Raw genomic sequence first — 27,032 nt, forward strand, 5'->3', positions numbered from 1 at the left:
GAATTATTACAACTCGGATGCATTTAAACAACCCAAAAATCGAATTAGAATCGGATTTGATCAAACTCGATTTGAGTTTAAAAAATTGGAATGGCAGGAAGGCTGCAAACATCTCCAAATTGATACCTGGACCTCTCCCATTGACTTAAACAGTAATTTGTCAGGCTTTAGGTGATGAATAGTCGGATTTGGGCCAGACAAATTTCGAAAATCGAATTCAAATGTTTTTTTTAAAAAAAAAACTCAAATTGAGTTTGGATAATTCCCTAGACAGTTTTGACCATAAATAAAATAAATTAAATTCTAATTTTCAATTCGACCCGTAATAAATCGGCCCCTTATGACACGAAGAACTAAATTACGGTAAGATCAGAAAAACCCCAGGTCCGGAATATTCTGAATAGCAGGTCTCATACTATTCCTATGCAGTGTATTAGTGTTTTAGTATTACCATGTGTTAGTTGTCAATCAGTCAACAAGCCATTTGGTTGAATTGATGCCACTTGCAGTTTCATTTATAAATTACCTCTTATAACTTTCACCGTAAAGGCTTTTATTACATACACTGTACTCTTGTCCTGGACTATAAGATTTTCCACAAACACACAAGCCACTAAATATTTTTGCAAGTTTGCAAAACCGGTATTAAATTTGTGCGTGTTTTTTATAACAACTTTAAAGATATTCTCCCCAAATGTTTTTTCATCACATGCAATGTAAAGAGTAAATTCATCTTAAAATATTATGCTTTATAAAAGTTATGCAAACTTTTCTGACTTTACCAATATGACATTAAAAATTCAATTTTGTTAGACCTTACACCAAGGGGCAGATTTACTAAGCTCGAGTGAATGGTTCGAATGTCAAAAAGTTCGGGTGTCGAAGTACATTTTTGGGTACTTCGACCATCGAATAGGCTATATTCGACTTCGATTCGAATGATTCGAAGTAAAAATCGTTCGACTATTCTACCATTCGATAATCGAAGTACTGTCTCTTTAAAAAAAACTTAGACTTCATACTTCGCCAAATTAGAGCTACTGAAGTGCAATGTTAGCCTATGGGGACGTTCCACAGCACTTTTCTAAGTTTTTTTTGGTCGAATAGAAATCCTTCGATCGATCGCTAAAAATCTTTAGAATCGTTCAATTTGATCGAATATGCTAAAAATCCCTTGACTTCAATATTCGAAGTTGAGGGATTTCAATTCGATGGTCGAATTTTGAGAGTTTTAACCCCTCGAAATTCAACCCTTGATAAATACCCCCCCAAAAGCCTTCAAATTTTCCCAGATCTTTCATTAGAAAAAGGAACCTGAAGGGACCACTTGAATGCTCAGATCTTCAGTCTAAAGGCTGCCCATAGAGTCCACTTTAAACAAATAATTCATGTTTTTAAAACCGATTTCCTTATTCTCTGTAATAATAAAACAGTACCTTGTACTTGATCCCAACTAAGATATAATAAATCTTTAATGGAGGCAAAACCAGTCTTTTGAGTTTATTTAATGTTTCAATGATTTTTCAGTATGAAGATATGAATTACAGAAAGATCCCTTATCCGGAAAACCCAAGGTCCCACGCATTCTGGATAACAGGCCCCATACCTGTACAGATATGGGATTCATTATCCAGACAGCTCCGAATTACGGAAAGGCCATCTCCCATAGACTCCATTTTATCCAAATAATCAACATTTTAAAAATGATTTCCCTTTTCTCTTTAATAATAGAACAGTAGCTTGTACTTGATCCCAACTAAGATATAATTAATCCTTATTGGAAGCAAAACCAGCCTATTGGCTTTATTTAATGTTTACATGATTTTCTAGTAGACTTAAGGTATGAAGATCCAAATTATGGAAAGACCCATTATCTGGAAAACCCCAGGTCCTGAGCATTCTGGATAACAGGTCCTACACCTGTATAAATAAAAACACACCCTGGTATCTGCTGATTTCAATGATGATTAGGTTATATATCAAGAATCTCCTGGGAAAATGAACAAAGCCTTTTTCTGACAACAATGCGGAAATTAACAATTTGCTGGGATTAACAGTGGAAACGGATCTATTACATCATGAAATATATCACAAAGATAACACAAATATGAGCTAATGTGCTGAAAAACCAGTCCCTCGGGCTAAAGTCACACTATGCATTTCTTCCACCCGCTGAGAAAAATCAGATACTGGAGGATTTTGAAATGAAAATGTGCATTTCGGCTCTTTTGGGACCAAATCCACCCCATGTACACAGTAAAATAAGGACACAAGGCAGAAATGGGCTTTATAGGAATTTTTCGCTGCCATAAGGTGGCCATACACGGGCCGATAAAAGCTGCCGACAGACTGTGTCGGCAGCTTATTGGCCCGTGTATGGGGGCCCCCGACGGGCTTCCCCGATCGAGATCTGGCCGAAAGTCGGCCAGATCTCGATCGGATGGGACAGAAAATCCCGTCGGATCGCGGCCGCATCTGTTCGTTGATGCGGTCCCGCGATCCGACCGCCCGTTTACCGAATGCTAGGATCCGATCGTTGGGCCTTAGGGCCCACGATCGGATCTGCCCGATATTGCCCACCTCAAGGTGGGCATATCGGAGGGAGATCCGCTCGTTTGGCGACATCGCCAAACGAGCGGATCTATCCATGTATGGCCACCTTTAGTTTTTCCGTCTGTGGAGAAAACATTTAGGGGGTTATTTACTAAAATCCAGATTTATCTCAAAACAACCACAACCGAACCCCAATGCTCAATTTTAGAGTACTTATCAATAAAAAAATGTATTTAATTGGATTGCGGAAAAACTTAATAAAATCAAGCAAAACCCAAATTGCTCGAATTTTTCAAGCTTTTTCCTGAATTGCTTGAACTTTTCTGGCTTTTTTTTCCAAATTGCTGGAATTTTTAGAGTTTTTGCCCAAAAACCCAGAAAAAGTGTATTGTAATTGATATAGGTGCCTCTCCCATTGTCTTATACAGCATCTCGACAGGCCTGAGATGGCGGATTTTCGGATTTTTTTTGTAGCATTGGGATATAATAAATCTCAAAAAATTCAAGTTTTTTTTTCAAGTGAAAAAACTTGAATTTATATATTAACATTTGGATTTTAATAAATAACCCCATAGTATGGCCTTAAAGGAGAACTAAAGCTTTTCTAAAGAAGTAGGCTAGTAATGTTGTACATTATGTTTTTGGTTTCTGTACCAGCCCAAGGCAATCACAGTCCTTTATCAGAAAAAACATGTGCCTCCAAAGATGCCCCAGTAGCTCCCCATATTCTTTTCTGCTGATTCACTGCCCATGCTCTGTGCTGCTGTCACTTACTAAGCTTAGGGACCCACTCACAATTTACAGTACTCATAGAATAGAAATGTCACAATATAAGACTGATTAGTAATTAATACAGATAATTATTACATGGCAACACAGAATTACACAGTGCAATTAGCATCAGAATTTAATAATCAGCCCTGTAGCATCAGCTTATATTACAGACTAACCTCATTTTCTGCTGGATAATTAGTGACGAGCCCTAAGCTCAGCTTCTCAACAGCTGCTCAGAGCCCACTGAGCATGTGAGTGTCACAGACACTTTCCAAGATGGTGACCCCCTGTGACAAGTTTGAAGTCCTGGATCATTGCTGCTATTGACAAGCTGCAATAAGTTCAGTATATAAAATATGGCATTTTTAGACATATTCATTTTTAGGGTTTAGTTCTGCTTTAAAGTTTTACAGCCATCAGTTCTATTTCCTGAACATCTGAACTGTAGGAGGTAAAAACCATTGCCAAATTTTGATGACATACTTGGCCCTATGACTTACTGCAGCCACATAAATAATAAAGAAAATGTTAATTTAATTTACTCGAATGACAAATCTATAGAATCTGTTTATTTTATTTTGTATTGAAAAAAATGTAAATTACAGTTTGCACTCTAAATGCAAGGGAGCGTTGCCGTTCATGAAATCACAGGCCATTTGTTTTCTCAGTTACTGTGTTTTACTTTCGGCACACAGTATTTTAGTTTGTAATTTTCAAAGCTATGGGTTGCTTCTCATTGACAGTAAAGGAAAGTACCGCAAAGCAGAATGTTTTTAAAGTTGTTATAAAAAAACATGCACAAATGTAGTACAGGTATGGAACCTGTTATCCAAAATTTTTTTTGACCTGGGGTTTTCTGGATAACATATCTTTCTGTTATTTGGATCTTCATACCTTAAATCTACTAGGAAATCATGTAAACATTAAATAAACCCAATAGGCTGGTTTTGCCTCCAATAAGGATTAATTATATCTTAGTTGGGATCAAGTACAAGCTACTGTTTTATTATTACAGAGAAAAGGGAAATCATTTGTAATAATTTGGATTATTTAAATAAAATAAAGTCTATGGGAGATGGCCATTCCGTAATTCAGAGATTTCTGTATAACGGGTTTCTGGTTGATAGATCCAATACCTGTACTAGTTTTGCAAACCTGCCAAAATATTTAGAGACTCGTGTGTTTGTGGACGTTAGTCTGCAAATCTTATAGTCCATGATAAGAGCACAGTATATGTCATAAAACTTTTTACAATTAAAGTCATAAGGGGTCATTTATAAATGAACCTGCAATTTAGTGTAGGACAGGGTTGCCTTAATGAACTGATTCATTAAGGCAACTGCACCTACTGACGTTGGGGAACCCTGGTTGCGTCAATGATCAACCAAAATCGCTGAGGAGCGATGATCAAGGATTATTCAGGAGTCTGGCACTTATAACATACATTTTCGGCTTTATTCGGACGCAAATGAAAGTTACACCAGTGGGTGTGCAATTCTAATGCGTTTCGTGCCCTAAAGCGAGGCACTTCATCAGAGGTTGCGTCAATGGCTGCACCAGGCCTGTCCCAGTGAATTGGATGTAACTGTCAGTTTAAGCGTGGTGACGTGACGCAACTGCCGCTCTGAAAATGCAAGACAAAACTTGCACCTGTTTTGCAGCAAAAGCAATATATCAGATGCCATTGCAATGCAACTTGGAGCAATGCCGAAATGCTGATTGAATTGGGAGGGAATGATGCATTATGGGAAAAAACAGAGCAATTTGCATCTGAAATTGTGCTTTGAACACTGCATTTCAAAGCACGGCACGGAACCCAGTTTTCACAGTTCGACAGAATCTGCGAATGCAGGAGTATGGATACAACCGAATACAGAGATAAATCCGAACCAGTGGCATCACTATAGAGGCAGCAGACCCGCGTCGTGGTGGGGGGCCCGGACCGTATTATCTGTTTCCTCTACAGCGTTCAAGTACCCCTCATTGCCGCTTTCGTCTTCTTTAAATTGATGCGCTCGCTCCTCAGTGAGCACACGGTGGGGGAGGGGGGTTACAGGCAGGCATGAGCACGAGCTCCTATGCGCTCCGAGCCCTCTGAAAAATTTTCTGGTGGGGGCCCAATATGCTCTTGTTACATATTAAGTTAGGTTGAAAAAAGACACACGTCCATCAAGTTCAACCTTTTAACTCTATTTTAACCTGCCTAACTGCCAGATCCAGAGGAAGGCAAAAAAAAACATCTGCAGCCTCTCCAATTTGCCTCAGAGGGGAAAAAATCCTTCCTGACTCCAAAATGGCCATGGGACCAGTCCCTGGATCAACTAGTACTATGAGCTATCTCCCATAACCCTGTATTCCCTCACTTGCTAAACACCATCCAACCCCTTCTTAAAGCTATCTAATGTATCAGCCTGTACCACTGATTCAGGGAGACAATTCCACATCTTCACAGCTCTCACTGTAACAAACCCCTTCCCAATATTTAGGCGGAACCTCTTTTCTTCTAATCAGAATGGGTGACCTTGTGTCAGCTGGAAAGACCTACTGGTAAATAAAGTATTAGAGAGATTATTATATGATCCCCTGATTTATACATAGTCATCATATCACAACTTAAGCGCCTCTTCTCCAGTGTGAACAGATTCCCCAATTTGGCCAGTCTTTCCTCATAGCTAAGATTTTCCATACCTTTTACCAGCTTAGTTGCCCTTCTCTGTACCCTCTCCCAAATGCCCCTGATCCAAACCCTTCTTCTGCACCAAAACAGCCAGCAGAGATCCCTGGTGCACACACCAAGCTGTTTTTTTTCCCATGTTAAATAGGGTCCAGATTCAGTTCGCCAGGCTCTTGGATTCGGCCAAATTCGGATAAAAATAGCTTGTATTCAGCCAAATCCGGGACTGCGGGCATCACTATAGCTACCAAAAATTACCTATAGTAAAAAAAATATTCTGTCTAGCAGGTGTTAATAGAAAAAGTGCCATTTACTGTCTACATTAAAAAAAATTCTCATTTTTTCATTTGTCCTCCACCAAAGAAACTGCTGTGTATGACATTAGCCTATAGTCAATGTACAAATCTGTAGAGGAAACAAATGCATTTCTTCCATTAAATGTGTTTCCTTATTTTCCAACATGTACTAGTTCCTTCTCTTGTTTCATGTTCCTTGGTGTCTCTTACACAATGTGACCTTTTACCTTCTATATCTAATGGCAGTATTAATAATTTAGAATTTTTCTACCAGCTTCTTTAAAAAAAAAAAACGCTGCTTATATCGGACCCAGAATGTATGGAATTATAATTTATACTAACACAGGAAATATAAAGCAAATTCCGTAGATAATAATACAGTAAAGGTAAAATAAAGAAGGAAGGATTGCAATTTTCATTAAAGAGGTGAGTCACCTTTTAGTTCTTTTAGTATGTTATGGAATGGCCATTTCTAAGCAACTTTTCAATTGGACTATTTTTTTTATAGTTTTAAATTATTTGCCTTCTTCTTCTGACTTTTTACAGCTTTCAAATGGGAGTCACTGACCCCCATGGGAAAAATGAATGCTCTGTAAGGCTACAGATTTATTGTTATTGCTACTTTTTATTACTCATCTTTATATTCAGACACTCCCCTATTCATATGCCAATCTCTTATTCGAATCAATGCATAGTTGCTAGGGTAATTGGGATCCTAGCAACCAGATTGCTAAAATTGCAAATTGGAGAGCTGCTGAATAAAAAGCTAAATAACTCAAAAGTCACAAATAAAAAAATGAAAATCAAATAGAAATTGTTTCAGACTATTACTCTCCACATATTACTAAAAGTTAACTCAAAGGTGAAAAACCCCATTAAGTGGGCATGCAAGCTTATGGCTGGTTAGTCCTTTATACATGCCCATTACAGGAATTTATACTGAGCAAGACTTCAGTATCAGGGAGCAATTGCTTGAAACTGATACAGGTATGGGACCTGTTATCCAGAATGCTCGGGACCTGGGGTTTTCCGGATAACGGATCTTTCCGTAATTTGGGTCTTCATGCCTTAAGTCTACTAGAAATTAAATTAAATAAACCCAATAGGCTGGTTTTGCTTCCAATAAAGATTAATTATATCTTAGTTGGGATCAAGTACAAGGTACTGTTTTATTATTACAGAGAAAAAGGAAATCATTTTTAAAAATTTGGATTATTTGGATAAAATGGAATCCATGGGAGACAGCCATTCCGTAATACGGAGCTTTCTGGATATCGGGTTTCCAGATAAGGGATCCTATACCTGTACAAGCTATTAAATAACATTGGAAGTAAAAATCACTTGATGAGTGCCAATTAGATACTCCCTAGCGATTATAATAACTAACCTGGGACCCCACTTTTACTATTCTTTAAAAAAATACACCAGTCCGGGGTTTGTTCAGCGGAGTTAGAAATTGCGGACGAACTTCTGTCCTGTGAATGCACCCCGTTATCCGGAAACCCATTATCCACAAAGCTCAGAAGTACAGGAAGGCTGTCTCTCATAGACTCCATTTTAATCAAATAATTCTTTTTTTTCTCTGTAATAATAAAAGAGTACCTTGTACTTGATCCAAACTAAGAAGCTATTCATCCTTACTGGAGGCAACAATCCTATTGGGCTTATTTAATATTAAAAATAATTTTTAAGTAGACTTAAGGGTATGGAGATCCAAAAAAGATCCCTTCTCCAAAACCCACCTGAGTATTCTGGATAACAGGTCCTGGATACCTGTACTATACCAAACCTCCCAATATTTTGGAAAGAGGGACAAAAAGATTTGCTGCATCGATTGCGGCAGATTTTTTTGACCACGGCCATTTTGTGACCACACACCCTAATTACCATGTTCATTTTACAAAATTTGGAACGTTACAAAAGTTTGAACACATTTGTGGTTTTTATGTGTTATTACAGTTTTGCTAATGAAGGTGAATTGCCCAGAAAATTATGGAGAGTATCGCAGCAGAGCTCTTTGGCACTATCTTTTGTATCTTTAAATACTCTTCTTTTCTGAGCTTTTCGGAGCTTTCCGCGCATGCGCAGTAGGAACGAATACCAGAATGGTCCCAACTGCACATGCGCAAATAAGCTCCGTGCCAGCCCTTACTTCCGCGAGAAACCAGAAGATACAGAAGATGATGCCGGAGAGCTCCACTGCGCTACTCTGCATGAATATGCCAAGGTACATGACACTTTTTCCACTAGGTTACTAAGGAGGGAGAAAGCAGTGAGGGGGGCCAATGGAAGGAAGGGGATTTTTGATTAAGGGGGGTTTAGTTCTCCTTTAAGCTGCAAATCAGTTTCCGCAAGAGATCTGCTTATCTTCAATTGTTACAAAAGTATCTAAGTATCTATTCTGGGCTCTCTGCTAAAAGCCAATTAAATTAGAAACTTTATATATTTTTCTGGCTGTTCAGTGCAGGAGATCAAAGAGAAAGTCGGGACATTTCAGTAATAAATCCGGGACTGCGGGCTGAGCAAGCCCGGATTTGTGGCAAGGCCACAAAGGCTCAGGCCTAGGGCAGCAGAAATTCAGAGGCCGCATTCCGACCAGTCGCATTAAAGTCCGTTGCACATGTGGACTTACGCATATTCAAGATATGCCCATATACGCGCACGCACAAGGTTACGGGGAGGGAGACGGGGAGGGGAGAGAGACGCGGAGGGGGAAGCAGAGGGGGAAGCAGAAGCAGAGGGGGAAGCAGAAGGGAAAGGGGACTCGGACGGAGAAGGATGTGGAGGTGGATGTACAGGGGGAAGCCTACAGGGAGGGGGGCAATGAGCAGAGATGGCCTAGGGGCGCCCCATTTGTAAATCCCGGCCTGGGGCTGAGCTGTCAAAATCGGGACTGTTCGAAGAAAAATGGAACGGTTGGGAGGTATGCTATACTGTATATAGCATATTAAATATGGACATATTACAAATGTAATCGGTTTCAAGAACATTTTTTTTTGTGATCATCAGTGACGACTGAAATATAAGAAATACTGCTTTATAAAACAGAAAAGGTGCAGTTGAGTTTGCATTTAAACTAATGCCAAACTTCTCAGTAGGGTTTGGCTGAATACGTTAGCAGTGAATATGTCCCTTATGCCACACAGCCCCAAAGTTCAAGTTAAACAAACAGATATTAACCTCCTTCTTCCTACTCAATTTCTTTAAATTCCATATTCATGGACTCATAAGTCTTTAGAGGAGGTTGATGACACTAGTCATGCACAATAAAACTTAATAACCACCATACTGTGCGTACAAAATATTGCTTCACTGTATATTTGCATTTACATAAATAAATGGCAGATGCCACAGATTAATATAGCAGCAGAATGTAGCTTTGCTATACTTATACTTGGTGGTGCTGTTCCATGGAATATTCCACAGCAGCAGAGAGGCTCTCACTCACATCTATTTCTATAGCTATTTGCTATGCTACATTCCTATTTATCACACTTTGGAAAAGGTGGCGTGAAACATTACAGGTGATGTTGCTCATAGCAAGGCTCGACCAATCAGATCTTTGCTTTTGTTTCCTAATGGTGGCCATACACGGGCAGATAAAGCTGCCGATATCGGTCGTTTGGACCGATTTGACAGCTTATCTGCCCGTGTATGGGGGCTTCCGACGGGTCTTCCCGATCGATATCTGGCCACGATATCGATCGGGAAGGTTGTTTTATATATATATATATATATATATATATATATAGATATATATATATATATATATAGATATATATATAGTTGGTCAGTCAAAAAGGGCCAAAGTTAACAGGATACAGTGCCCAGATCCAAAGGGCATAGTAAATAACACAAAAAAAGGATCCTATAAACCAAACTCTTTCATAAAAATACAAACAAAGCTTCATGTTAAAAGATTTTTGTTTCCTGGGCTCAAGGGTGGAATGTGCTCCTGCCCCATTGTGGCTGCAGTCAGTTTTACCTCTGTGACTACAAGGAAAGTTGAACTTTAAATTGGTAACTGGCTTAAGTATTCTCATCCATTGGTCTTTTCTTTGTATTTCTGAACTGTTTGCCTTCCTATTACTCTCTATTGCAATTAAAAAATCTGTCTAGTGGCCATGGTAACTGACTTTCTGGATGCTAGGAAAAGTCATTTTAATTTATATTCCAAACCATTCTGATTAAAATGTTACTCAAGTTCTTTGTCCTCATGTTAGTGCTTGTGTTTAGGCTTTTCTACTTCTAGTAACCCTTATTTTTCTACAGTATAATTTAGGATTTGTATAAATGTATACAAATATGGATTTCAATGATATATATTTATAAATCACAGCATAAGATATGTATTTAGGGAGTAATGTACCCTGTATTGTAAAATATAAGGATATTAGATATCACCAAGGAGTTCTAATACTTGGGTCGGGCTCAGACACAATCCCTACCTGTAGGTACTCCCAATATCCCAGAAATGCTTTCCCAGCGGCAATAAAGTAAATCCCTGGTGGGAAAACATATGCAGTTTCTATTTCTGAAGTTACCCGAAGTTTCCTCACAAGACAAAAAGCCCTCGTAGTGGTATTGGGGGTAGACGGTCCTTAAAGGGGTTGTTTACCTTTAAATTAACTTCAGTATGATGTAGAAAGTGATATTCTGGGACAATTTGCCATTGGTTTTCATTTTTTATTATTTATGGTTTTTGAGTTATTTAGCTTTTTATTCAGCAGCTGTAAAGTTTGCCATTTCAGCAGTCCGATTTCCAGGGTCCATATTACCCTAGCAACCATGCATTGATTTGAATAAGAGACTGGAATATGAACAGGAGAAAAAGTAGCAATAACAATATATTTGTAGCCTTACTGTTTTTAGATGGGGTCAGTGACCCCTTCATTTGAAAGCTGGAAAGTCAGAAGAAGAACGCAAATAATTCAATAACAAAAAAAAACAAAAAATGAAGGGCAATTGAAACCTTGCTTAGAATTACCCATTCTATAACCTACTAAAAGTTAACTTAAAGGTGAACCCCCCTCTTTAAAAAGATTTAGCTGCAGGAGCCAGGTTACTTCTTGCTATATTTCTGTTCTGTACAAGAATGAACTCAGTTCACACAACTCCCCATTAATTGGATCTGCAGAAGATGTTTTATCTGAAGCTATGTAAAACTACAAAGATGAATATGACCTATGAGGCAAGGCTATTCAGAAATAGCATTAAATTAACCTCTGGCCTAAGCAGTTAGAAGGCAATATAATGAGCCTCATTAAAACTATATATTAAAGCAAATTTATTTCAAATGTCATGGCCCTTTGAAGTAACCATTTGTAGGTAAGTACAGTGCATGGCTGTTCAGCTATATTTAGGAAAATACACAGCCAAAGACAAAGGAAAAAAGCTCTCTGTAAACGCAGTACTTTGCTCAGACTTTGTTCCAATTATGAAGCATAACATTGTGGGTTTTACTCTCAGTGAATACGTACATATTCCCTCATTCTGGCCCTTAAAACATTTTATTCCTTCCTGGTAACAGGGGTGGGAATCTTTTGCACAGCAGGCTCCATCGCTTTGGGATATTGTGGGTCATACTGGTGCCTCAGGGCACATCTGGAGGCAATATGTTATTTCTTTTATATTACTTTCCTAGTAATACTTTCCTTTTATTGTAAGAAGATGTCAAAAGGAGAGAGGTGTGTTCTTATTCTATGGGTCTACACTAAAGGGAGAACAAAGCATTGATGACCACGCACAAAGCCTGAACTCTTCAAGTACGCTGCCGTAGCAAAATATTGAGAACATAGCATACTTGGGGCATAATTATGAAAGACTGAAACTAGAGCCCACCCAAAACCACCAGAATGAAACTCCACCTCTATCTTCATTTCTATGGGGTTTTTAGATACATATTTTTCAATGGGTGAAAGAGAGAGTTCACCCTTTGAGAAAAACACCTTAAAAATCTCACAGAAGTGAATAGAGAGTGGTGGCTTGCGTCAAGATCTAATTTATATACCCCTACATCTACTCAGCTTTGTTGAGTTCTTAAATGACCTTCTTGACCACCTTGTTACTTTGTTCTATGTCTACTCACAGAATGTACCCATATATTTGGTTACCTTCTTACTACTTTTACTGCACAAGTGTAACGGTCGGCATCCAACACCAGAACAAATGCCAAGCACCCTGGTCTCGGCTCATGCTTCACCTGTAGTGTGACCGCCTTTGGCTTCGGGAGGAGCCCTCAGCTACTTGGATGCCACCAGGTCTTAAATGAGAGGTGCAAGGCAATAGGTTCTGGATAGGCAGAGGGGCACGACTGTAAAGCAAAGTCTTTGGGCAGAAGGTCGTAGTACAAGGCGTTAGGCAAAAGAGTAGTCAGATCAGGCCGGGTCCGGGCAGGCAGAGAATAGACGTAGTCAGGCAGGCAAGGGTCAAACCAGGAAGTCAATCAGAGGGTTAATCAGAAGAGGTAGTCGGTAATCAGGCAGGGGTCAGGATCCAGAAGTCAGAATAGTAAAAAGCCAGACAGGGGTCACAACAGGAATCAAAACAGGTTCAAGAAACAGAATAGCAAACGCTAAGAAGCACCAGGAACAAACTCCTATCACGGGCACTAAATATACACTGAAGTCCCTTGAAATACTTTTTGAATTTCGCGCAACTGCGCGCTGACGTCATCACGTCAGCGCGCATGCGCTACAAATCAGGATGAGGTGCGCGCACCCCTAATGGAACCGGCGCCTGCAGAGGAGCAGCAGTTTGGCGCAGCGGGCGTCCCTGCCATCCCCCCACTAGACTACCAGGGTGAGATTTTATTACAACAAGCTTGTTTCCCCCATCTGCACTGTGAGTTTACAGCTGTAACCAAAATAGTCACAAATGAGGAGGATCAGTAGATAATGACCCCCAGGTAGCCAACATTGTCACTAAGTTATGCCCAGATGAAAGAGAAAGCTGGGAGAGTGGAGAGAGGCAGGGGAGGTCTAGCACAGTTCCAGGGATCAAGCAAGAGGAAAGTAAGACAGGCTGAAGGTCAGGGCAGGAAAAACAAAATTGTGGTAAAAAAACCAGGCAGAAGGTCAGATAAGGTGGCAAACAGCCAGAACAGGAAGGAGTCATAACCAGAAAAGATTAGCAAAAAATAACAGCTAGGATTCAAGAAGGAAACCAGCTCATAACCAACAAAGGATGGAATGCTTGGAAACCTTAAATAGTCCCTTTAACAGGTGTGCAGCATCTGGATTATGTTTGCTCCGTCAGTGTGACACAACCCGTGCTGCCTCATGTTGCAATGCATCACAACGCATGATGCACTCAGCTTCAGTGCATGGCGGAGGAGCAACTGGAGCACAGGGGGAACCTGGGACACCAGTTTCCTTGCACTATGTATTCAGTACACAAAGCAAGTAATTAGTTGATTTCCAGGACATAACTAATGATACTATTATGGCGTCCTCCAATCAAGACTCTACCTGCTCCACAACTTACATATCTGTGGTCTTGTCTGAATGGGTACTGTGGTTGTCAACGTTACGATTCATGAACAGGAACCTAGGTGACCTTATCTTAAATCTTCAGGTTCAACAGTTAATATACTGTGACTAGGATGTGCATCAACATGGAGCTCTTAAAAAATGCCCACAATATGTGTGATTGCTCTCAAGTCTAACTGAACAAATGCGTGCTATGAATAGAGATGAGCGAATTTATTCACCAGCCATGGATTTGCGGTATAATTCCGAATTTCATCATGTGCGAATTTTTTCGCAAACTGAGATAAAAATTTGCCACAGAGAAATTCACTGAGAAAAAACACCCATAACAAAAACAGCCATTGACTTTAATGCATTTAGACCAAAAAAAGCGCAATAAGAAAAAATGGCCATTGACTTTAATGCATTATGACAAAAGTCCACCATAAGAAAAAACTCCGATAAACTTAAATGCATTAGGACAAAAGTCAGCCATAAGAAAAAAACACCCATTGACTTTAATGCATTTGGACAAAAAAATCGCCATAAGAAAAAACCCCCATTGACTTTAATGCATTTGGACAAAAAAATCGCCATAAGAAAAAACACCAATTGAATTTAATGCATTTGGACAAAAAAATTGCCATAAGAAAAAACCCCCATTGACTTTAATGCATTTGGAGAAAGAAAAATTGGCCGGTGCGTAAAAATATTTGTGCGGCCCATTGACTTCAATGTGTTTCTCAAAATTTTCCACGTTTCGCAAATTTTTCGGCGAAGCGAAACAGGACAGATTCGCTCATCACTAGTTATGAATGTAGTAGCAGCAATGTGATCATATTATGATAAATGTATTTATTTATATATGCCTTACCTTCCACTGGAGTGCCAATACTGCCCCCTAGTCCTAGAATGGCAAGGCTTTTTTTCCTTGGTTCAAGCAACATAGCAGACTCTTCGCCACGTTCCCAGTGTGGCACCTTCACTGGCTCTAAGTAAACACGATCTAGATCATCCTCCTGAAGTGATTTGTACATATACGCAATAGCAGTTTTCAGGTTTTCCGACCCGCTCATTCTATTACCTACAGTATCAACAAACAGCGCTAATCTTTCGTAAGATCTGTTCTGAGCTTTGCCATGAACAGCCAGATCAATTATAGATTTGGCAACATCTTTGTAACTGGAAATTTCAGTCTTGATCATTTCAAATTTTCTTTGACTCCGAATATTTTGATTGTAGGCCCCGCAACACAGTTGCAACTCATAAAGCGACAGCAGAGTCAAAATTAAGGTCTTCATGTCTATGTTTTCGTTTCAGAGATTCCTAAGAGGAAGACAATAAAATTAATCTTATGAAACAATGACTAGAGACACAACTTTAGCAATTGCTGTTTAATTGGATCATAAGTTCCAATACTAGAACTAGCCTCGGACACAATGAGGAACAATTGTTGCTCATGAATAGGTAGTCCCTTTGACTAGCAGTTTATCTGCCAAATATTCCGATTTTTACCTTAAAATCTAAAGTTGGGTACTGTTGTACTTGAGTTGTAATGCTGCTGTACTTGAGGGAAAATAAAAATGGAAATAACACATTCTGTCTACAAGAGATTAGGTCAAACCACAACTAATAGTCCCTAACAGCAATTTCCACATATAAATACAAAGCATTTTTAGAAAAATCAATGTCTATTATTATTATAGATTATATGTTAACATTTTCTGCGGCACTGTACAAATTGCAAAGGGAATTATAAGCACAAACCATGAATACTAATGAAACAAATGGTCAGAGGACATTGCCAGTGAAAACCTGTAACCTAGAAAAGTTTACTTACAGGGCCCATTAGCTGCATATTCAACCTACACCCCTTGTGTTATTGATGAACTAGAAATGACTGCACCCCAAGTGGGCACAGGTCGGGAACATTGTATTTCATTGGGGCACACAATGGATGTAGAGTGTTACTATATTAGCTATCTATATAGAACAAATTGTGGGATATTTGGGTTCCTCCCTGGTAGAGTCTTGCAGCGGGTCGGATACCCGCAGGTTATCCGCAAAAAAATTTGGGCACCCTGCAGAATGAGGGGAGGATTTTCAGGTGGGGGGTATACCCGCGGGTCTGCGGGTCAGGTTGCGGGTCTCATCTAAATTTCTTATCTTATGTAATATTGTCTATATTTTACTCCTTTTAAAGTTTAACAAAACTTGTTTCTGTCCCCGCCCACTTTTGATGACGTCATTTCCAGTTTGCAGCACCATCACTTCCTGTTTTAATGGTGGTCGGCGGTTTGCGGGACGGGTTGCGGATCAAAGTGGGTAAATATGCTGGTTGCGGTTCGGGTCGCGGGCTGCAGGTTCGGGTCCAGGTCTTAGAAATTGGTTCCGAGCAGGACACCGCTCCCTGGCCTCTTCCTACTCCAGTGAATACAGTATACAAGCAGAAAAAAAGGTGTCCTTACTGTTGAATGCAAAAGTGGGGTGTTCCCAGAATGTATTCGAGGTGCAGTTACATTAAAATGTGACTCAAAAGGTATCATTTGATTAAAGGCTAAACTCAGGGTCGGACTAATGGGTGCAGGGACCAAAGGAGCTGCCATCTCAGGGGCCCCTGTCACGCCCCCCTACAGGAGCCGCTGATACCCGCCCTCCCCCCCTTTTGCCAAGAACGCGTAAATGAAACCTACCTTCAATGCATCAGGGAAGGGAGATCTGCAGCATGGGCGATCGTGGTGGGGTTCGGGTCTGGGCCGGGTTTTTTCCTGGTGTCCCACAGGCCCAGTCCAACCTTGGCGAAACTAGCCCCAAAACATTTGTGCCAAATGAATGTAACTGCACCTCAAATAAATACTGAGAACACCCCACTTTTACATTCAACAGGCACAGACCCGTTTTCTACTTGTATATTATATTAGCTATCCCCCAGTAGCATCTCAGATGCAGGCACTATAGCACTGCCTGACATGAGGTATAGTTATGATGTCACTCACCGCCTAACCCTGCTGGGGACATTTTTAATAAAACATTTCAGGGTATGAAATTCAAAAACCAGGACCTGAGATGGGCTTATAAAAGTAAGGATTAATCCTATGAAAGATTTGGCCGAAAACCAAATCCAAAAGATAACCGCGTGCAGCACATGGCTAAAATGTTTTTGACTTGTTTGTGTGATAAATAGTCACATGATTGTGGATTTGGATTTGGCCAGGCTCTTGGATTTGGACAAATCTGGATCCTGCTGAAAAAGGCTGAATCCCGAATTGAATCCTGGATTTTGTGCATCCCTATTTTATTATGGGTAAAAAATATGATAAATTCCATGACCATATAAAATCATGGTGTAGCCGGCTGAGTGTAGTTGACTGTAGCTGAGTGCTGACTGAAGAAAAAACTAGGAATGCAACGAATCCATGGATTCGGTTTGGGATTCGGCCAGGATTCGGCCTTTTTCAGCAGGATTTGGCCAAATCTTTCTGCCCGGCCGAACAAAGGGGAGGGAAATTGTGTGACTTTTTGTCACAAAACAAGGAAGTAAAAAATGTTTTTCCCTTCCCAACCCTAATTTGCATATGCAAATTAGGATTCGGTTCGGTATTCGGACAAATCTTTTGCGAAGGATTCCGGGGTTCGGCTGAATCCAAGATAGTGGATTCAGTGCATCCCTAGAAAAAACTAGTGGTCCTGGGGGCCCCAGGAAAATTGATTTACCAATCAATACAAATCAGTAACTGAAGGACTGGTGCAAACCGGCTGATTTTGATGACAGCCACACTAGGTGTAGTTGCACAACAACCTGGTGTTCGGCACCAAAATTCACTCCGTATGTCTGCACCTGAGAACTGATTCAAGTGTAGAGGCTGATTCTTAGCTCAGCCTGCCAGAATTAGCCCAGTGTGGCCGTAGCCTATGGACTTTACAAAATATATCAACATGGTAGAACTATCGGTTCAGCAGATGATATCATTGGTCAGGGTATGAAGTCATTGACTTATCAGCCTGCCAGTGCTAATCATAGTGCTGATGGTTGAGGTTCAGTATGTTTCTTGCCTTGTTTGTCCCTAGTTTTTCTTTGTCTCTCATGTCTCTAACTTCCAGGTGTCCATTTTCTGGATCCAATTAGTAAAAAAGGAGATTAGACCTCGTTAGCAAATGAATGTTCTACCAGGTGGATGGATCCAGAGAAGCAAAATGTGGATATTTTCTCACCATACCCCAGCCATCTCCATCACATGCTGTGAAGGAGGCACATTAGGGCATTTAATCCTTCAGAACAAGTAATGGTAACATTAATATGGGAATTCTGAATACGGTATATACTCGAGTATAAGCCGTCCCGAGTATAAGCCGAGGTACCTAATTTTACCTCCAAAAACTGGAAAAGCTTATTGACTCCAGTATAAGCCGAAGGTGAGAAATGCAGCAGCTTCTGGTAAGTTTCAATCAAAAAATTGAGGGTTTCTGCTCCCATTGGAGGTGCCTGCGTCTCTTTTTTGGATGCCAGCGACCATTCTTGGACGCCGGCGAATATTCTTGGAGACTATTCTTGGACGCCAGAGACTATTCTTGGACGCCGGCGACTATTATTAGACGTCGGTGGCCGTTTTTGCGCTTGACCCGAGTATAAGCCGAGGTAGAGTTTTTCAGCATATTTTGGGGGCTGAAAAACTCTGTTTATACTCGAGTATATACGGTAGATCGTAAATGAATGTAGACCTGGAATGACATTGGCATGTCTTTTGATATTAGAAATGAGACCAGAGTAACGGAGCAATTTCCTGTTCCGCGTCAACTGCACATGCGCCAAAACTGCCTGTCTCATTCTGAAGATTACCGAAGAGAAGAAGATGGCTGCCGTGAACTCCACTGGACAGACTCTGACGAAAATAGCCGAAGCACCGGTCTCATTCCGAAGATTACTGAAGAGGCTGAAGATGGCGCCCGTGAACTCCGCTGGACAGAATCTGCATGGAGGGGTAAGGAAAGTCTTAGGGGCATTTGCCCAGGGTAGAGGTAGGCTGGGGGGCAGGACGGCTGTGTAGGGTAGGGGGGTAGGGTTTCTTTAACTTTAGGGTTGAATTCTCCTTTAAATAAGATACCATTCGAGTTGTGAGCTCATTCGAGGTATAAAACCTCTAACATTCGACCTTTGATAAATAACCCCCAAATTATATCCGTCTATCTTGAAATTATTGGACTGGCCAAACCAAGAATTACTTGTGACTTCAATAGCTTAAAGGGATACTGTCATGGGAAAAAAAAATTTTTTCAAAATAAATCAGTTAATAGTGCTGCTCCATCAGAATTCTGCCCTGAAATCCATTTCTCAAAAGAGCAAACAGATTTTTTTATTTTCAGTTTTGAAATCTGACATGGGGCTAGACATTTTGTCAATTTCCCAGTTGCCCCTGGTCATGTGACCTGTGCCTGCACTTTAGGAGAGAAATGCTTTCTGGCAGGCTGATGTTTTTCCTTTTCAATGTAACTGAATGTGTCTCAGTGGGACATGGGTTTTTCCTATTGAGTGTTGTTCTTAGATCTACCAGGCAGATGTTATCTTGTGTTAGGGAGCTGCTATCTGGTTACCTTCCCATTGTTCTTTTGTTTGACTGCTGGGGGGAAAAAGGGAGGGGGGTGATATCACTCCAACTTGCAGTACAGCAGTAAAGAGTGATTGAAGTTTATCAGAGCACAAGTCACATGACTGGGGGCAGCTGGGAAATTGACAATATGTCTAGCCCCATGTCAGATTTCAAAATTGAATATAAAAAAATCTGTTTGCTCTTTTGAGAAATGGATTTCAGTGCAGAATTCTGCTGGAGCAGCACTATTAACTGATTCATTTTGAAAAAAATTGTTTTTCCTATGACAGTATCCCTTTAAGTGTCTGTGAAAAGTAACCATAACAAGGCACAGTGATTGAGTTAAATGCCTCATTAAAACCTTTCTAGGTGCATAAGGTAAGAACAGCAGGATTCAGGAATCACAAACGTTTATATTGCCCTTTTAATGCTGACAAGATCAAAGTTAAACAGCGGCAAACTGAGCAAAGTAAGAGATATTAACACAACAAAAAAAAGCATGGCAAACTAGCATAAGGTTAGCAGAAATGTGTAGGCTGAAAAAAAGAAAATAAATCCAAACACGCAAAGAGCTAAGTATGATCAAATTAAGCAAATCACGAAGAAGACAAAGAAGGTAAGCGTATATAAAATGGAGTTGACTCTGTACACATTCCAGTACAGTAGAAACTAAATCAACCTGAAAATTCAATTCTGATAGCATTGTTTAAAAAAGCTCTATAATCAACATTAAAGCAGTTTTATTTGTGCCCAAATACAATGTGTAATCATTAGTAAAGCAGAAACCTGGTAAGAAGAATGGTTTGCTTGAATAAGACACACACCCAGCCATATAACAAAATAAAATTGCAATTCTGAGCAGGTTTTCAATTTACATAATTGGTATTATTATTGTCCTTTACACATATTTATAAAGTGCCGGCATATTTCATAGCCTTATGGGCAACAAACGGGAGGGGGGGAGGGTTTTTGCGCCAACTAGGTTTCCTTCCCCTTTAAAGAGGTGGTTCACCTTTCAGTTAATTTTTAGTATGGCATAGAATGGCCAATTCAAACGGTCCCTAACTGCTCTGCAGGGAAACAAACATAACTAAGAACAGCAGGGGGAGCCCCCCGCCTTACTTCCCAGCCATGCAGAACTCAAGCAGCTTTGTTTGTTTCCCTGTAGAGCAGTCAGCGACTGTGTAGAGATTTGTATTGGATTTTATTTTTGCCCTTTACTATTTCCAACTCCAGGGACAAAGATCATGGAGCCAGATGTAAACAGATAAACTGGGGTTCTATTTGGAGGATTGTTTTGCTGCAGCCACTGGTTCTGCAGAGTTGGAGAAAGTTTGTATTAAATAATACAAAAACTATAAAATCCACATTAGATTACATGACAACACAGGACTCAGTACAGTCTGCCTATTCTGGATATTAATCAGTCTTGCTGTATCGGCTTCTGGCAGATATTATTAGACTTGTATTGTTTTGATAATTTATGATGATCCATAAGCAGCCCAGACCACATTGAGCATGTGCACAGTCTTGGTCTTGCAAAGATGTTTAACAAAGTTACACGATGGTGACCCCCTGTGGCCAACTTTGAAAGCATAAATCATTTGTTTGATGAGGCTTGTGGTGCAGTAAGTTTATGTTTATATTTAGTATACAACATACAGCATTTCTAGCCTTATTCTATTTTAGACTTTACTTCACTTTAAATCATTATTCAGCTCAACCCACTCTCACCATTCAGGGAATATCAGTGATCTACATTACATCTGTCTCTGTAACATCACATCCATACTCATCCAACTACATCTTAATTTCAGGGTTGTTTTATTACCATGACAAATGTGATCTGTATTAAAATCCCCTAAGAAAAAGAGATCAGTAAACAAAAAAAAAATCCCATTTGTTTTTTTGAAGATCATGTCATTCTTTTCAAACTTTCCTAAACACTGCAGGACGCATGCAGGTTAATATACAGTCTGGTATTATAATGCATCAGTCACAGTAGAGGAGAACACATTACTGAGCAATAGATTGGGATGAAGGCTCTCATTACAGCCTGCCTAATGAATGAGAATATATTGGAACTAGAAATATTTTTACATGATAACTGATGAGCATATCAGTGCGTAACTTGCTGTATTCCCTGTGTAGTTGTAAAACTTGTCAGTCATTTTTAATTTCCCCAATGAGCACGCATTGAAAAAAATGATGTTTACTTATATAGGATAATCTGGCGATAAGCAATGCATTTAGTTTGGCATCTCCACTTTACATAATACAGATAAGAGACCTGTTATCCAGATTCCGGAACCTGGGGTTTTCCAGATAATGGATCTTTCCGTGCTTTAGATCTTCATACCTTAAAGGGGTGGTTCACCTTTAAGGTAACTTTTAGTATGTTATAGAATGCCCACTTCTAAGCAATTGGTTTTCATTATTTATTTTTTATAGGCTTATAATTATTTGCATTTTTCTTCTGACTCTTTGCAGCTTTCGAATGGGTGTCGCTGACCCCTTTTAAAAACCAAGTGCTCTGTTATGCTAAACAGCGTTATTGCTAATTTTTACTACTATTCAGGCCCTCTCCTATTTATATTCCAGTGTCTTATTCAGATTGATGCATGGTTGCTAGGGTAATTTGGTCCCTATCTTAAAATGCAAATTGAAGAACTGCTGGATAAAAAGCTAAATAACTCAAAAACCTGAAATAATAAAAAATGAAAATCAATTGCAAATTGTCTCAGAATATCATTCTCTGTATCATACGAAAAGTTATCTCAAAGGTGAACAACCCCTTTAAGGGCTCTTACAGACGAGCGGTTTTACCTGCGCTCCCCTGCATTCCGGATTCATGCGTTCAGCCGCAAGGGAGCGCAGGAGTAGATGCACTGAATTTTTTTCAATGTGGCTGTACTCACACAGACGCATATAAGTGCCGAACGCAGGAAAAATGCAACATGCTGCGTCCCAACCTGCGCTCGGCGCTTACATGCGTCAGTGCGTCTACTCCTGCGCTCCCCTGCGGCTGAACACATGAAACTGGAATGCAGTGGAGCTCAGGTAAAACCGCTCATCTAAAATCTACTAGAGAATCATCTAAACATTAAATAACCCCAATAGGCTGGTTTTGCCTCCAATAAGGATGAATTATTTCTTAGTTGGGATCAAGTACAAGTTACTGTTTTTTTATTACAGAGAAAAAGGAATCAATTTGTATTATTTCATTATAATTGACTCTATGGGAGATGGCCATTCTGTAATTCGGAGCTTTCTGGATAACAGGTTTCTGGATAATTTATCCTATATCTGTAGTAGCAACGTATGGCACTATTAATATAGCCAGGTTATATGGGGTAAATGGAATCCTTATGCTGTGCTTTCACCCGGAATGTGAAAAATTAATAGCAGAAGTTTTATTATTTTAGCAACAGCTCATTGAAAACAAATGTGTTTGTCAGCCTGATCTGCAAGAAGAGACCATATGTATTTGTATGCTAATTTGACTCACATGGGAGGGTGAGGCCTCAGTAATCTTGTTATTAAGGCTGCTTTGAAAACACGCAGTATCTATGGCACTAGGCACATCATTAAACGAAGTAAAAGCTGTAAAGGGATACAGACTTGTTTGTCATTTTCCCTGTGTATTGATGTTACGAATAGATAATAAGATGAAGAATTTTACAGATGAGATTTAATGCACATAAGTGCACCAGTGGGTCCCATTTATGAAATCTTTGCCCTAGTGTCAGGGCTGGTTCAAGGTACCAGTGGGCCCAGGGTGAAGATTTCATAAATGGGGCCCACTGGCCAGTGTTCTCCCCAAGCACTTGGACTTCAATATAATAAAACAGGCAGTGAAGAAATAATCTGTGGTATACCTCCCAATAGAGTCCTGCAGCAGGTCAGGTACCCGCAGGTTACCCGCAAAAACCTGTGGTACCCTGCGAATTGCAGGTAGAAGTTTCAGGAGCAGGTATAGATGCGGGTCTGATCACGCCTACTTCTAATGATGTCACTTCCAGTTTACAATGACAGCACTTCCTGTCTTACGCCTTTTTTCCTGACCACGCCTACTTCTAATGATGTCACTTCCGGTTTACAATGACAGCACTTCCTGTTTCTTGATGGTCAGCGGGTCACGGATCGGGTTGCAGATAAGGTACTTGCAGGTCAGGTAGCGGGTCCAAGAGTGTAAGTATGCGAGTTCCGTGTCTGGGTGCAGGTCGGGTTTAACAAATTGGTTCAGCGCAGGACTCTACTTCCCAAAAGTGGGACAATCGCGATTTTGATAGCTCAACCCGCAGTCTCGGGTTTGTTACAGAAAAATCCCGACTTTCTCTTTGATATCCTGCACTGAACAGCCAGAAAAAGATACAAAAATTCTGACTTAATTGGCTTTTGGCAGAGAGCCCAGAATACACCGCAAATGCACTTATAGATCATATGTAACCATTTAAGATAAGCAAAGAGGCAATTGTAACAACTTAAGATAAGCAGGTCTCCTGGGGAAACTGTGACTTGCTGCTTAAAGGGCAATTCACCGCAATTATCAAAACTGTAATAACACATAAAAACCACAGAACTATGTTCAAACTTTCATAACCTGGCAAATTTTGTAAAATGAACATGGTAATTAGGGGGTGTGGCCACAAAAATGGGCGTGGTCAAAAATTATTTTTGTCATTCTTTTGTTCTGTTGACTGCAAGCTCTTTGGTCTGAATGGCTTAAAGCTGCATTGGTATGTGATGCAAGGGCAGCATCTATCTATTCATCACCGAAGTCAAGTGACTGAACTTGAGAAACTTCAGTTTGGTTCAGACTAGGAATTTGTATGCATGGTGCCAGTAAGCAAAGAGAACTTGGATGCCATGTATTGGTTTATTTCATCTTAATTATGAGTGAAATTATTTGACTGCCATTGGGCAGAAATCTACATGGATGATATATATAAGCTTCGGGTTATTTTTATACGATTTCAAATATTTCAGTTGCAATTGGAGGTTTTATCCAAAGTGTCAGATATACAATTCACAAATGCAGAACCAATATTTTCCTTCGTCCAACCTATGGTTTCATTGCTTCAGCATCCATTATAAGTTGGCCTATTATAAGTATTAAAGGGGATCTAAATCCAAAAAAAAACCCAATTGACATAAACTTCACATAGTGGTCCTCTGAGCATATAAATCAGTCAAAAATAAAAGCAGTGTATGGGCAGATTGGTACATGCATTGGTACATTATGATCAGAACTAATAAATATCACTAAAAATTATTCTGATCATAACTAGCAGCATAGATATATGAAAGAAATCATCATAAATGAATAATCTAGTGACCTTTTAACCATAGAGTTTGGGGGTGACATACCATTCAGCAGGCACTTACACTATGAACTGGTGGAGGGTGTTTCTACAACATGGAGATTTAGGGAATTATTTACTAAGCTCCAAATTTATCTCATTATTTTATTTAAAAAACCCCAACCAAACTCCCATGACCGATTTGACCTTATTTGTTAGTTAAAAAACTCAAATGAATTGGATCAGGGGGGAAAAAAACAGATAAAATTAAGACAAACTGACCATTTTTTTCGGATTTTTTTCCCGAATTGCCAGACCAGATAAGTTTGAGGTTTAGTAAATAACCCCCTTAGTGTTCAAGCATCCACGAAATGGGTTCCTAGTGTAGGTCTATTGCAGCCATTTTGCCTTCCACTCAACAGTCCTCGCCAGCATATGTGAGCAAAAGGGACTGTTATTAGCCAGATCAATCCATTGTCACAAACAGGCTGTATTAAAAAGACAGGTTGGAGCCCTTAGCTACTTAGGGGCCAGTGTGGAAACAGGTTTTTATGATTTTACATGTGCCAAGCTTAGTTCAGCACAGAGGTCAGGGTAGACAAAGTTAATGTCCCTCGCACAAGCCAGAGCTGAGAATCTAGAGATTAAAGAACTAAGGAGGCTAGATCAACAAAATAAATCTTAAACACCAAGCACAGGCTGGTGTATGGAGGTCCTTAGTTACCAGATGACTGGCACCTTGCCTTAAAAGTTCAGTGTACAAATAAAAACTGGGTAAATAGATAGGCTGTGCAAAATAAAAAATGTCTCTAATATAGTTAGTTAGCCAAAAATGTAATGTATAAAGGCTGGAGTGACTGGATGTCTAACATAACAGAACACAGAACACTACTTCCTGCTTTTCAGCTCTCTAACTCTGAGTTAGTCAGCGACTCTAAGAGGGCCCACATGGGACATAACTGTTCAGTGAGTTTGCAAATGATCCTTAGCATTCAGCTCAGATTCAAAAGCAACAGTTATGTCCCAGGTGCCTCCCCCTCAAGACACTGATTGGTTACAGCCTGGTAACCAATCAGTTTAAACCAAGAGAGCCGCAAAGCAGGAAGAAGTGTTCTGTTCTGTTTTGTCAGACATCCAGTCACTCCAGCCTTTATACATTACATTTCTGGCTAAATAACTATATTAGAAACATTTTTTTATTTTGCACAGCCTACTCATTTACCCAGTTTTTATTTTTATACTGAACAATTCCTTTAAGTAGCTAAAGAGGCTGTTTAAGCTCAAGAAGCCTCTAGTGGATCAATAGGCAAGTCCACAGCAAACCACTGCAGGTTACAGGGCTCCAGAATACATTCTGTAAGTAGTAATGGGCGAATTTCTCCCGTTTCACTTCGCCGAAAAGTTTGTGAAAAATCGTGAAATCGGAGAGTTAACGAAAAAAATCGTGACATTTGAACATTTTCATAAAAAAACGTGAAATTTGAAGGTTTTCACCAAAAAATCGTGAAAATCTGACATTTTCATGAAAAATCGTGAAAATGGAAATTGACGCCGGCGAATTGTCACCAGCAAATTTTCACCAGCGAATGAAACGTGGAAATTTGCAGCAAATTCGTGCCAGGTGAATTTATTCGCCCATCACTATCTGTAAGTACTGAGGGCCACTAACATTACGTAGTACTATTTTCCACCCTCTTCCAATTTACTTGTTTCTTACAAGGAGAACAGATGACCACCATTTTCCCACCAAGTATTTAAATGGTGAGTAAAGGTTTAGATGTCCCTCAATATGAACAAATTAAAGTCTATCAGCCCTCAGAACCATAGATATTCTCAGACTCCCATTTGCTTATAAGTTGTATGAGAATCCGTCTGCTGCTAATAATAGTTAGCTAATAGTAGCATATAATGGAACTGAGAAAAACAGGGTACCTAAAACTTCCTGGGTCCATATTTTCAGTGCCCCCATATCTCAAACTCTGAAGATTATAAGCACTTTGGGGCAGGGGCCACATCCCAACTGTGTCTTGGTACTCCTAGCCATTAATGTATAATAACTATATCCCTGTTTGTGTCTATGCCTTGTAATGCACTATGTACAGTAAGGCCCATAAATCTTTGTACAGAGACTGCATTTAGCTGGATTTGAGCAGACAGTGTCTCTGAACACCTCAGAATTCATTCTTGTGCTTCTGTCCTGTGTCACATGATGGATAAACACTAGTGTCCCAGTGCCACTGGCAGCCATGCACACCCAAGCCATCACACTGCCTCCCAAATGTTTTATACATCATGTGCTATGCTTTGGATCATGAGCTGTTCCACGACTTCTCCATATCTTCTGGTAGAGGTTGATCTTGGTTTCATCTGTCCAAAGA

The 27,032-nt window shown here is 39.9% G+C and overlaps 1 protein-coding gene across 3 annotated transcripts in view; it reads right to left on the reverse strand.

The window, feature by feature from the left end:
• cpq.L (carboxypeptidase Q L homeolog) overlaps positions 1–27,032 on the reverse strand; it is a 253,118-nt gene that overhangs the window by 209,241 nt on the left and 16,845 nt on the right. For 2 of the 3 annotated variants that reach the window (XM_018266440.2, XM_041565425.1), the window contains one exon: positions 14,641–15,092. In XM_018266440.2, coding sequence (XP_018121929.1) covers positions 14,641–15,067 — 427 coding nt within the window. In that variant the 5' untranslated portion in view covers positions 15,068–15,092. 3 annotated transcript variants of the gene reach the window in all.

Source organism: Xenopus laevis, chromosome 6L (assembly GCF_017654675.1).
Source record: "Xenopus laevis strain J_2021 chromosome 6L, Xenopus_laevis_v10.1, whole genome shotgun sequence".
Classification (NCBI taxonomy): domain Eukaryota; kingdom Metazoa; phylum Chordata; class Amphibia; order Anura; family Pipidae; genus Xenopus; species Xenopus laevis.